General features: G+C 44.6%; 2 protein-coding genes across 6 annotated transcripts in view; one reads left to right on the top strand and one right to left on the bottom strand.

The window, feature by feature from the left end:
* Nucleotides 1-12,323, bottom strand: part of LOC122553045 (ribonuclease T2-like) — a 23,039-nt gene extending 10,716 nt beyond the window's left edge. Inside the window, exons 1-4 of one of the 5 annotated variants that reach the window (XM_043696513.1) lie at nt 12,136-12,323; nt 8,627-8,743; nt 5,624-5,684; nt 1,844-1,905 (exon numbers count right to left, since the gene is read on the bottom strand). In XM_043696513.1, coding sequence (XP_043552448.1) covers nt 1,844-1,905; nt 5,624-5,684; nt 8,627-8,727 — 224 coding nt within the window. In that variant the 5' untranslated portion in view covers nt 8,728-8,743; nt 12,136-12,323. Of the gene's footprint in view, nt 1-1,843; nt 1,906-5,623; nt 5,685-8,626; nt 8,744-12,050 lie in introns of all 5 variants that reach the window. The other 4 variants (XM_043696511.1, XM_043696512.1, XM_043696509.1 and 1 more) reach the window with 4 other exon arrangements.
* LOC122553272 (cytochrome c oxidase subunit 7A2, mitochondrial-like) overlaps nt 12,091-13,616 on the top strand; it is a 23,780-nt gene continuing 22,254 nt past the window's right edge. The window contains exon 1 of the mRNA XM_043696858.1: nt 12,091-12,156. Coding sequence (XP_043552793.1) covers nt 12,091-12,156 — 66 coding nt within the window. The remainder of the gene's footprint in view (nt 12,157-13,616) is intronic.

Below are 13,616 nucleotides of genomic sequence, written 5' to 3'. Positions count from 1 at the left end.
AGAGAGAGAGAGAGAGAGAGAGAGATGAAAAGAAAGGAGAGAGAAAAAGAGACAAATAAACACCTGAGACAACAAATTAATCTCAATTGTTGCCACGTTGTTGGGTCAAGTTGGTACATTTTGCCTGCGCTTCTGTACGCAAATCTCATTTTGGAGGCCTGACATTCAGTCATCTGCTCCCTCCATCTGGAACAACATTGATGTTAATTGAAAAATTGGTGCTCGTTGGAGGAGGCGAATGTGTGAAATTCTCCAATTCAAACTGCTATCTGCGGCAGAAGGAGGAAAAAAATATCCCTCTGATTTCCCTTGCAATCATGTTTATAAAACCAGGAGGAGCATGGATAGGGTGAATAGTCAAGGTCTTTTTCCTGAGCTGGGAGACCCAGCACTAGAAGGCAGAGGTTTAAGGTGAGAGGGAAAAGACATAAAAGGGACCTAAGGGGCAACTTTTTCACGCAGAGTATGGTACGTGTATGGAATGAGCTGCCAGAGGAAGTGGTGGAGGCTGGTACAATCACAGCGTTTAAAAGGCATCTGGATGGGAATATGAATAGGAAGGGTTTAGAGGGATATGGGCCAAATGCGACTAAAATAATTTAGGATATCTAGTTGGCATGGACGAGTTGGATTGAAGGGCCTGTTTCCGTGCTGTACAACTCTGACTATAATCCTTAATATTTCGTTACAACTGAATTCTGTTGCAGTGTTAAAATCTCTCAAAAGTGGATCACTGCGTAAGTTGCTGCTTGCTTTGGTTAGTGGATTTCTTAAGGATGCAGTGGAGTCTGAGCTATTCCCCCACCCAAGTAATGATGTTCAATGGGAGTTGGCCAAGCAATGACCCCCTGTGCACACATTTAAAGGAAGTGGATTTTGCCAGAAGCTGTTCAGGATGTGGGTTACTTATTATTCTTCCTCAGCTGGTCAAGTGACTTATTGTGCAAATAAAATAACTGACGAGGACACTTCAACAGCACGCGACTGGAGTCACATGTCAACTCAGACAATTGTGAACAAGTTGGCTTTTGGATAACAGCCTGCTTTTTCTGCTGCTTTTCTCTTGTCTCATGACAGAGGATTAGATTTTACTGAACTTAATTTCCTGAGCTTGCAACCAAACTCCAAGTCCCTGACCTGTGCATGGTCACACCCTGGGACGTGACTAAAAGAAAAAAAAGTGAAGTGTCTTTGCGGTAAAGGAATGAAGACCCAATTCTTTTGTTTATTCCCTTCGTGGGATGCAGACTTGGCTGGATGCGCCCGTCCATAATAGCATTGAACTGAGGGGCTTGCTCAGGGGCTGGGCTGAGGGCCAGAAAAGATTGCCTGGAGTTAGTCAAAGGAAGAACAAGTGAATTTTTCCACACTGCTGTCTCTCAAATGCCACCAGCAAGAAACAGATTAGTTAGTAATTCATCTCATTTGCTGTGTGTGGGATCTTGCTGGGTGCAAATAGGCCTACGAACCAACAGTGACTGCACGACAGATTTCATTTGAGACCAAAAAAAAATGCAGATGCTGGAATCCAAATTAGACAGGCAGCAGGCTGGGAGAGCACAGCAAGCATCAGGGAGGTGGAGAAGTCGACGTTGTGGGTGTAACCCTTCTTCAGGGCTGGGGATACGCCCAACCTTGAAGAAGGGTCATACCCGAAACGTTGACTTCACCACCTCCCTGATGCTGCCTGGCTTGCTGCGTTCTCCCGGCCTCCTGCCTTTCTTGCCAGATTTCAATGGCTGTGGAGTGCTTTGGATATGGTAATACCCAACACAGATGGTGAACGAGGAGTTGTGCAATTTACATTACTTGGAATAGGATGTGAACGTAGATATGTGCTCACCAAAGGCCATGAACTGTCCAGTAATCAATATTTTGAGGAACTTTGCAGGTTTCACTCTCCATCTGAGGGGGAAAAAGAAAAAAAAAGATATGACTTCGCAGAAAAGTTATGGCTATTTCAAAGTTTGCTCCGCTGTAGAGGTTACAAATTGGAAATACAATCACTGTGACCACCAGCATTCCCCACCTCCCGCTCCTCTCCCACCCCTCTCCAACTCCCTTCTCAAAAAAGGAACTGCTGTCAAAACTCAAACAATAAAGAACTACTTAAACACAAGCAAGACACTGCTGGCACAGAGCCAACATTAAGCTGTTATAACGCCGTTAGATAAGCTTCTCCTTCTGAAGGAGGAACATCGCAAGTGGAAACAACATCTGAATGTAGGAGAAAATGAGGACTGCAGATGCTGGAGATCAAGCATAAGATCTTCATCAGGAATGACATTCCTGGTGAAGAGCTTATGCTCGAAACGTTGACCCTCCTGCTCGTCAGATGCTGCCTGACCGGCTGGGCTTTTTCCACACTTCAGAATGTGGAAACTTTACTTTGTCCAAGTCAGAGAGTTAAAACGTTCTTCAAATAATCAGAGCTACTCGCTGGGTGCAGGTGATCGATCACATCTGAAGGCTAGAACAATTGGAACTAACCACACAAACTACTCTCTGCAACTCCCTTGCTAAAGGCATCTCAGCCTCATCCCCTGTCATTGAAAGTCTCCCAGGTGCCAAACTCAGATCACAATCCCTCTTAACATCCATTTCCCTCCATCACTTCCCAGCCTTTGCTCCTCTCGTGCATCAGTTACCAACAGACAAATTAGAAACAGGAGGCGGCCAATCTGCCTGTTATGGATGAGACCAGACCACTTAAAAATATTTTGAAGGTAGCCTAGACCCTAACATTTCTTATTTTAAAAAGGTAAATGCGAAGTACATGTTCCAAATGTGATGTGACTGGTCAAACTACTCGACCCTAAGCATAACACAATTTATTCAAACAGGTTGGAGGGTTTGAGATAAAGGGAGAGGCTTATCAGACTGGTTTCCCTGGAGTGTTGGAGGCTGAGGGGTGACCTTATAGAGGTTTATGAAATCATGAGGGCCATGGATAGGGTAAATAGACAAGGTCTTTCTCCTGGAGTGGGGGGAGTCCAGAACGAGAGGGCATAGGTTTAGGGTGAGAGGGGAAAGATTTAAAAGGGACCTAAGGCGCAATGTTTTCACACAGAGGGTGGTGCATGTGTGAATGAGCTGCCAAAGGAAGTGGTGGAAGCTGGTACAATTATGGCATTTAAAAGGCATCCGGATGGGTATATGAACACGAAGGGTTGAGGGGGACATGGGCCAAGTGCTGGCAAATGGGACTAGATTAGGTTGGGATATCTGGTCAGCATGAACGAGTTGGACCAAAGGGTCTGTTTCTGTGCTGTACGTCTCTATGGCTCTATAACTGTAGTTAAAATATGAACAAAAGAAAGAGAAATTGAGAATAACTTAACTGTAGGAAACCCTGACTGAATAATAGACACAGTACATATTACTAATTAACTGTTCCAGTATAGTAACATCCCATAAACAAACTCCTTAGCAAAAAGGTAAATTCAGACAGATTCTTACATGCAGTTCTCCAATTCAGGAGGAAACAACATCAAGAGAGATTTCAGACAAGAAGCAGCTAGGATACGCTCACTGAAGCTCTGCCTTTTCTGGAACCCCAAACAGCTTCTGACTGCTAAAGCTAAAAAAAAATTTGAAAGTCTGGTCTGTGAGAACTGGCCACTCCCCTTCAAACTGCTTCCATTGTTCCAACATTATTTTTAAAAAAACCTGAAGTCCTCCTAAATTGTTTACTTAGGCCATCTCCAGTAGTCAGTTCGTCACCTCTGCCTTTACAACCTCTCGTCAAACAAACAAAAAAACCAAAATAACCTTTGTAAAGTGACAGCATTGTCACAAACCCCTGTAATACCATCCAATCTATCACCTCAAATCTGGAATTCCTCAAAGCCTTAATAAAAGTTAATTGGGATTGCCACAAAGATTGATATGAATCAGTTAAAACATATCAAAAGTGACCCAAAAGAAAAACTTAAAGTGTTTTGCTGTCAGGGAGCAGAGTCCTTTTATTTTTATTTAAAAAGTGACTTCTGTTGGCAAACTGCTCAGTTCCATTCAGAAATGAGAGTTTCCCTCACTAACATTCTCAGCTGTTCTGTCCCTCGCTCCCCGGTACAGTTGAATCTTTTGGTCCCAAGGGGGTCCGGCTGATGCCTGGCCACCTCAGAAAATTCCTCAAGCCGGTCAAAGTCCGGCGTGGGCCTTAATAGCAAGAGACTGGGAGAAACCACAAGCCGCCTGCACCTCGATGTCCTGCTCACCTTCAACTGGAGTCGCTGGCTCCCAATTCTCTGTCCCTTCACACCCAAGGTACCGACTCTGACTGCAGCAGTTCCCCTTTCAGCCCGATCCAAAACAGTGATTGGAGGCAGGCCTCTGCTGGCCTGTTTGCCTGGGCTGGTTACTGACATCTAATTTGTTTTGAAATATATTCAAAGTTTGGAAATCGTGGGCTGTAAGTGCTTCGACATGTAATCATATACTACATAGACAATGAAGCAAGGAAATGCATGTCTAAGACAGACGAGAGAAAGGGGTCTTTCGGCCCATCGATTCCACTCTGTCATTTAATGAGATCATGGCTGATCTGATAATCCTTGACTCCACTTTCCTGACACTTCCTTCATTCCCTTGCTGATTAAAAACCTGCCGATCATATTCTTTAATATACTCAAATGACCCAGACTTCTCAGCCCTCTGCAGTAAAGAATTCCACAATCACCACCCCCTGGAGAATAGATTCCTTCTTATCCCTATCTTAAACGTTCAACCCCTTATTCTAAGATTACACCTTGTTGTCATGCACATTCCCACAACGGGAAACCACTTCCCTGTACCTACCCAGTCAAGCCCACTGGATGTTTTAAAATTAATTCATAGAATGAGAGTGTCGCTTGCTCAGCCAGCATTCATAGACAAGCTCAAATTATCCCGAGGGCAGTTAAAAGACAATCATACTGCTGTGGGTCTGGAGTCGCGGACCAAGCGGTGAACCAGATGTGATATTACAATAATCAACAATGTCTACATGATAAACATTGGATTTGGATAAAAAGGTAACCCAATTTCACTACCTGACATAATGGGACTCAAACCCACAGCATTAACTTAGGGGTTCTGGATTACCAGTCCCAGTGACACTACCTTGACACCAATGGCTCCCTTTAGAATGGGACCCTTCTATATTTCAATGAGGTTTCCACCCATTTATCTAAATTCCACCGAATACAATCTCAACATACTCAACCTTCCCTCACAGGAAAATCCTGCCAGTCCCAGAATCAAGCTAATGAATATTCCCTGGACTGCCTGGGTGCACATTACACAAATTACAGCAAAAACACGCAGACTGACTTGCAGCATCTCATGGAGCTCTGATATGAGGAAGCTGAAATACTGGACGATTCAAATGGTGATTGACCATTTAGCGGAGTCATGTATATCTAAGCTTTGCACTGACTTAAATAGATTCAAGTAACATTATGCAAGAACGAGAAGTGAAAGTGGACAGAATAAAATAAAAGCAAATGATAATCAACAAACTTTGCACATCTTTGAATTTTAGGACACTTTTTTTAAAAACAAAAAAAGAGTTTAGTTCAAGCAGAGGAGGGGAAAGGTAAAAACAGTCAATACCACAACACAACAACAGGTACTGACTCACCAAACACACAGTCTGAGGCCAATGATGAGACAAACTGAGGCTGTGCCATTGGTGATTTTTACTACAAGAGAACAAAAAGCATAGTTAGCACATACTTTTATTGTTTAAACATACCATAGGTCTCTTATTAGTGATCGGAAACTTCGCCCAATGTCCATAGCTGATGTGAATTGCACAGGGAATTGTCCACAGGATACACCATTACTGTGGCAGTGACCTGCAGAGATAAAATTCCTGATAGAGGGATGGCAGGCAGAACTGCTCAACTGATCTCCTCAGGACAGGGGTAGGAGTGGAGGGGCAAGGCAATCAGTTGGGGTTCCTGGTCCTTATTATTCTGCAGTCTGTGCTGCAAGGTGAATCTGTGTAAAGGTTAACAGTATGCTGATCCCACCACTGAATGACTGGTTACCACTCACCATCCAGGATCAAGAATGGCCAACCATCAGAGGATTGCTGTCCCTGAAAGATTCACAGCCCAACACAGAGACCCAGGCTTCAGGAATTGAGAGGACGAACAACCGTGATGAGAATAGAAAGAATGACTGTTTAAATCCCCATGCAATACATGATCTTATTCAAAAACAAAAGTTGCTAGAGAAACTCAACACAGCCTGGCAGCATCTGTGATAAGAAAGCAGTTAACATTTTGGATTCGGGGCCTATTCTTCAGGACTACCTGCGGGTAGGAGGGACTTGCTGTGTCTGAGAGTGTAAAAGTGCATGCGACACACGCACATATACAGAGAGAGAGAGAGAGAGGGAGGGAGAGAGAGTAAAGAGGTGGAGGAGGAATAAATGATAGATAGAGCTCAGAGAGTGAGAACAGCAGATGGACAGACAAAGGAGTGGATCATGGTGAGTTTGGGAGGAGAGAGAAGCTGCTAATGGGGCCAAATAGTGGATGGAAATGATTTGGCCATGGTGAAAGCAACCCATGGGATTACAAGGCTTGGTGTGTATGGAGGTGCGATGGTGGGTGCCATGGCCGGACCATCATTTATTATCCATCTCCCCTAGCGATCCTTGAGAAAGTGGTAATTAGCTGCCTTCTGGGACCACTGTAATCCATGTCCTGTAGAAAGACCCACAATGCCATTAAGGAAGGAGTTCCAGGCTTTTCACCCAGTGACATTGGAGGAACAAGTGATATATTTCCAAGTCAGGATGGTGACTGGCTTGAAGATGAACTGGCAGGTTCTGTGCTGCCCTGTCTTTCCAGTTGATAGTGGGTTTGCTAGGTACTGTCTAAGGAGCCTTGGTGACTTTGTGCATTGCATCTTGTAGATGGTACACACTGCAATTACTTTGTGGCAATACTGTCAGATGGTCACCTTTAGTTCCATTTTTGAAAGGAACTCATTCCAGAACTCTGTCTCAAACTGTTGGCCCTCATATTAGAGCTCAGCAGACCAGTTGACAAAGGGTACATCTTCCAGTGTCTCTCACTCACCTGGATCATGGTAGTGATAATGTGTTCCCATTTGCCATTGTTCCTGTCCTTCGGTCAACCCATCTACATAACCCATTCTTAAATGCTGATATCCTCTCAGTTTCAATCACCAACACTGGTTACGAAGTCTACAGCCACACAAAGTCTCTGTCCTAAAATGTCTCTACAGTTCTCTGTTCCGTGTCGCTGGCATTTCATTGTATGTTAACATTGGTCTTGTTTAAGTGCTTCAACAAATAACACAGTTAGTGATTTGAAATTCCCATCACCTGTCAGTTGATCTGAAACCAGCAAGCCCTTTGATTTGTTGCTGCTGCAAGTGAAGGGTTAGAAAATATGGTCCTTGACTTCAAATGTTTTGAAGCTCTGCCTGCAGCAGCCGAAGTGAACTCATGTGATTCACTCAGTTTCAGACAATTCACCCGGCAGCGAGGCAGTGCAAAACCACTTTGTGACTTTGAAACCTCAAACAAAACACGTAGAACTGCGCAGCTCCAGTTCCGAGGTTGCGCTTTCAAAACGCGGCTTGCAAAACTACAGATAACAACTTACTTGGAGCAAAGCTAACGGCAGTTTGAGGGTGAAGTTGTAATTGTCCACCCCGGAACCATTCAACTTATCATGCCTAAGCCAGCTCTTTGAGATAGAAATCCCTTCTGTTCCCCCATAGCCCTGCAAATTCCTTTTCCAACATTTTTTTTGATATATTTCAAAAGAGACTCCTGCCACACAGCAGTCAATGAATTCCGATTTTTTTATTTTAGTCATTCACGGGATGAAGGTGTCACTGACCAGACCGGCATTAAGTGCCCATCCCTAATTGCCCAGAGGACAGTTAAAAATCAACCCCATTGCTGGGGGTCTGCAGTCACACGTAGCCAGACCAGGCAGTTTCCTTCCCGAAAGGGCATTAGTGAACCAGATAGATAGCCTTTTCCGACAATCAACAATGGATTCACAGTTATCGTTAGACTTTTCCTTCCAGATTTTACTGAGTTCAAATTACACCAACTGCCATGGTGGGATTCAAACCCAGGTCCTCAGAATATTCCCTGCATCTCTGGATTAACAGCTAAGCAATAATACCACTAGGCTATTGCCTCCCTAGACTATCCTTACAACTATATTTGTTTTGCTCATATTTTTAAGTAAAAGGAACCTTTTACTCAAATGTATCAATGGACTAATCCCAGTTTATATATGTTTCCATCTTCCCTCTTGCCTAACAGGTATTTTTTTTAAAAGTTATTGTAACTTTCTCAATATACCATAAAAACTCAAAAAGATCTCACTTTTTTCTCAAAAACAAACAGCCGACCGACTTCCCCTGACACCTTCCAAGTTTGAGGTTTCTAACTCCCCCTCCACCCTCCCTCAGGTTTCACTGTTCACTTTACTATTGCACCAAATAATTCATATTGTCGCACACCGATTCAAACAGACACCCAAACTCCCTCCTAAAGACGGAAGGTGACAAATACCTGCCATTTCCAATAACATCAAGACTGGAACTTTTCGCAAAACTTCCCCATGCATCGTTTCACACTCACCAGTCAGATGTCTGAAGAAAAGCGATGGCAATAATCAGAGGCAGGAAAATCCGGACAAATGTGCAGTTCCTCTTATTTTCTCTGCTGTTGCGACAAGCCATTTCACATCAACTTGTCCTGTGAGCAAACAGATACCACCGAGAGGTTAGTGCTGTTCAGTGCTTCATTGTTCTCTCTGCTCTGGCAACCAAATGTCAGGAGTTCCAGTTACAAATTCAACAGCAAGGTCTTAAATCACTTTGCAACATTCTCTGCATCCTGTTGTAAGATAGATTCACTGGAAACTTCAGTGCAATGGCCATTACAAAGGGATGTTAACCTAGTGGTTCTGACCTTATACTGCTAACTCAGAGGTTGTGGGTGCAATTCACACTGTGGCAAATTGTGAAACTGAAGTAATTTTAAAAAGAATCATGATGTGGACCCAGAGCAAAGAAAGTAGTTATGACAACTATAAGGTTTTGTGGATCATTCCTTTCCATTCCTTTCTGGCTTACGCCAGAAACGTTGACTCTCCTGCTCCTCAGATGCTGCCTGACCTACTGTGCTTTTCCAGCGCCACACTCTCGACAAAACAAACTGTCTATTGAGTCTGAGCACCCAGAACAAACAATTCAAGTTTTATGGAAAAGGTTCCTTTTACTTAAAAGTGCAAGCAAGAAAATTCAAATAAGCATCTGACAGCATCATTCCACGAACCCCAATTTACACAAGCATCTACTTTAAATGCATACTTTACATATATATTTATACTTTACTTTAAACTCAAGGAATTAGACAGACACCGGCAAGTGCTAGCTTGACCCAGCTCTAATTGGCACCAAAAAGAAACTGTTGTCGAGACAAAAATAGAAATTGCTGGAGAAACTCAGCAGTTCTCGATTGTAGCTGAGTCTTTTTATGGCATATTTAAAAGCCAGGAAAAGACCTGGGTGGTAAATCGACACAACATTGGTGTTCCATAACAATTTCTCTTTGATGCAAAATGTCCAATAATTAGTTGAGTTCTTTGTTTAAACCATGGGGTTAAAACACACCCTTATACTATCCAAATTCCGTTAAACATTCTCATGCCCAGATGCTGTCAACAATGTTTCCTGTGGGCCTGAAGACTAGATCTGATGACACGTGATGAGTTGTAAGGATTAAAAAATATGTTCCTGCCCCAGCCTCTCATTTGCTATTTTACCTTGACCTTACAAGAATTACAAAGCACATATATTTTGGTCAATTTGCAAGTTTGCTAGCAGCAATTGTAACATGCAATATCTGTAATTGTACAATTGCGAAAACCCCATTGGACTGTCAGAAACAAAAGCAGAAATTTCTGGGAAAACCCAGCAGGCCTTGGCAGCATCTGTGAAGAGAAATCAGAGTTAACATTTTCGGGTCTGGTGACCCTTCCTCGGGACTGCATCTGGACCCGAAACGTTAACTCTGGTTTCTCTTCACAAATGCTGCCAGACCCGCTGAGCTTTTCCAGCAATTTTTGTTTTTGACTTAGTGCCCGCAGTTCTTTTCATTCCAATTATACTATCAATGTCCTTCAGGGGAAAAGGGCCTACTGTCCTCACTTGGTCTGCGATTCTAGTCTGTTACTAAGTCTTAACAATCTCAGGGAAACTTTATCAGGGCTGGAAATATTGGCGATTTCAGCATGATCAGTCTGTCCAACTGAGAAAGCCTGAACCTTTTCCCTAAGCAATGACAAAGGGAATGAACCTAACTCCAAAGCCCCAGCTCAAACGTATGAAAACCTCTACTCTCTGGCCACACAGACACCTCATTGGGGTTTTGGGGTGGTTCAATGTACAGGGATCAGGAGCCAGTACCTGGGGTACTTCCCTGCTCTTCCTGCAGACAAGGGCAAAGGAGAAAGTGAGGGCTGCAGATGCTGGAGATCAGAGCGGAAAAATGTGTTGCTGGAAAAGCGCAGCAGGTCAGGCAGCATCCAAGGAGCAGGAGAATCGACGTTTTGGGCATAAGCCCTTCTTCAGCTCCTTGGAGATTCTCCTGCTCCTTGGATGCTGCCTGATCTGCTGCGCTTTTCCAGCAACACATTTTTCAGACAAGGGCAAAGACACTGACTGGCCTCATTGTGTGCTGCGATTATTCTGAGATTCGTCAGAACTGTGGGGTAGAATCTTCCACTTCCACGTGAGGGGCCTCAGTTTAACATCTCATCTGCAAGACTGCACTACAGTCTTTGCAGACCTTCCTCAGTACTGCCACTGGTTAAACTTTGACTCACAAGCTAGAGAGTGTGAAAATACAAATAGGAATCTCCATCACACTGGAGTAACTGCTGAAGATAGATATTTTAATGGAAAAATAGATGGAAAATTTAATTGGCCACAAAATTTGCATTAAACGTGAAATACGAATTTAACCGTATTGGTTGGAAATTTGTCAAATTGAGTGCCTGTATTGTCAAATCCTGGAAGGACCCAAAGTTCTTTATAACACTGAAGTACTTCTGGACTGCAGTCCATTAGGTCGGAGGGTGTAGACAGTTGGTTGAAGGAGAGATGACAGAGTCCTGGGCCAGACTAAGATGACTAGCCACTAGATAAACTTGACTGGACCATCGTATTTCCAATTTCCATTATCCCGGCTCACCTTCAACTACCTGATGAAAAAGTGGACTCAGGAAACAATGAGCAAACTTGTCATGGCTACACCCATTTGCAAACAGTTGCAAGTTCAAACACATTTGTCACCTGTGTGGGGCAACCAGAACAGTTCACTAAATAAAACCAGTTGATGCAAAATAAAACCAGTCGCGTCAACATTTCTGCTACACACATTAGAAATAGTACAGACACAAAAACCGTGTGGGCGGCACGGTGGCACAGTGGTTAGCACTGCTGCCTCACAGCGCTAGAGACCCGGGTTCAATTCCCACTGACTGTGTGGAGTTTGCACATTCTCCCCGTGTCTGTGTGGGTTTCCTCCGGGTGCTCCGGTTTCCTCCCACAGTCCAAACATGTGCAGGGTCAGGTGAATTGGCCATGGGAAATTGCCCGTAGTGTTAGGTAAGGGGTAAATGTAGAGGTATGGGTGGGTTGCGCTTCGGCGGGTCGGTGTGGACTTGTTGGGCCTGTTTCCACACTGTAAGTAATCTAAATCTAAAACTTGCCACGAACACACACGCTTAAAATTACAGCCCAACAGCAGAAAGTCAGATCACAGATTAAGAAAAACTACAGTACAGCCTCTGTTGCTGTCTCTGCCCCGGGCTGTAATTGTGAAGCTGGATTGCCCCAGCTATTGAACTAGGGGAGGCAGCACAGAGTCGGGACCGTTCCTGAGCTGGTGACTTCAGAGGAGACGCTCGCCCATCTACTCTCCTGGGGGGGGTATAAACAGGCCACTCTCCTCTCCTTGGGGGGGTATAAACAGGCCACTCCGCTCTCAGACCTACCTCCCCTCCCGAGGGTCTCCCTCACTTGCAGTCCCGGCCGATGCCGAGAGCTTCCTACACACCGTACCTGGCACAGGTTACCCACCTCTCTCCCGGCAACACAAAGGTACTGACTCCGTCTGCTCGCATCAGCCTTGTTCACTCGATGTTATTTAACACCCAGGCGGAGCCAATGCCTGATGGGCGGCTTCAAGACTCACTGGGAGTGGCCTCGGATTCACACTGATCGCTCCCAGAGACTTTGGCCCCGTTCTGTGCTTTACACAGTTGTCACTGTGCAGTTCTGCACCAGCTTCCTTTAACTCATTGCCCAATCCCTGTAACACGTCGTTTCTATTCCAATAACCTTCCAATGCCTCCACTGAACCTGCCTCCCCCACACTTCCAGTTCCAAGGCTGGCCCATGCGAATACACAGCCAGCCAACTGCTGCTCAAGTTATCTTTTCAGACAGACGGGGAAACATTTCTGTTCCACACAAACACACACAATGGAATTTGTACAAACATAAAACTTGCCACGAACACACACCTTAAAATTACAGACGAACAGCAGAAATTCAGATCACGCTTTTCATCCTGAGGCCTTATATTTGCACCATCACCCAGACCACCCATCTCCACTCCAACATGGCCTGATTTTCATCCCCGTCTCACCTCATCTGTTGCTGCAAATACTCATTGGCTTATTTGTTATTGCTGTGTGCAGCCATTCCAACACCCTCCTAGGTTCTATCTTCCCCAAACTTTAGGTCATCCAAAGTGGAGGAAGTCAGGACTGCAGATGCTGGAGATCAGAGTTGAAGAGTGTGGTGCTGGAAAAGCGCAGCAGGTCAGACAGCATCCGAGGAGCAGGAGGCTGCCCGGCCTCTGGCCCACAGGACTCACTCCTGATGAAGGGCTCCTGAAACGTCGATTTTCCTGTTCCTCGGATGCTGCCTGACCTGCCGTGCTTTTCCAGCACCACACTCTCGTCAGTCAACATGGCTCTGACCTCCATAATCATGAGGTGGATTGAGAGGCTGGTCAGGGCCCACATCAATACTAGCCTCCCGCTCTGCATCGATTCCCTGTAATTTGCCTACCAATGTAACAGGATCACAGCGGATGCCATTTTCCTAGCCCTACACTCATCCCTGAAACATATGGATTACAAGGACACTTACATCAAGCTGCTATTCATCGACTACAGCTCCACCCTCAACACCATAATCCCTTCCAGACTAATCTCAAAACTCCAAGACTTAGGTCTCAACTCTGCCCTCTACAACTGGATCCTAAACTTCCTGACCCACAGACCGTAATCAGTGAAGATAGACGACAATACCTCCTCCATGATAATCCGCAACATTGGCATCCCACAAGGTTACATTCTCAGCCCCCTACTGTTCTCCTTGTACACCCACGACTGTGTAGCCAAATGCCACATGAACAGCCATCTCCAAGTTTGCTGGCATACCACCATGGTAGCTGAATATCAAACAACCATGAATCAGAATGGAGGAAAGAGATAGAGTGCTTGTTGTGATGCAATGATAACAACCTCTCTGTAAATATTGGCAAAACAA

The sequence above is a fragment of the Chiloscyllium plagiosum genome, chromosome 9 (assembly GCF_004010195.1).
Source record: "Chiloscyllium plagiosum isolate BGI_BamShark_2017 chromosome 9, ASM401019v2, whole genome shotgun sequence".
Lineage (NCBI taxonomy): Eukaryota > Metazoa > Chordata > Chondrichthyes > Orectolobiformes > Hemiscylliidae > Chiloscyllium > Chiloscyllium plagiosum.
Note: the sequence above shows the minus strand (reverse complement) of the source record. Positions and strands in the feature narration are given on the sequence as shown.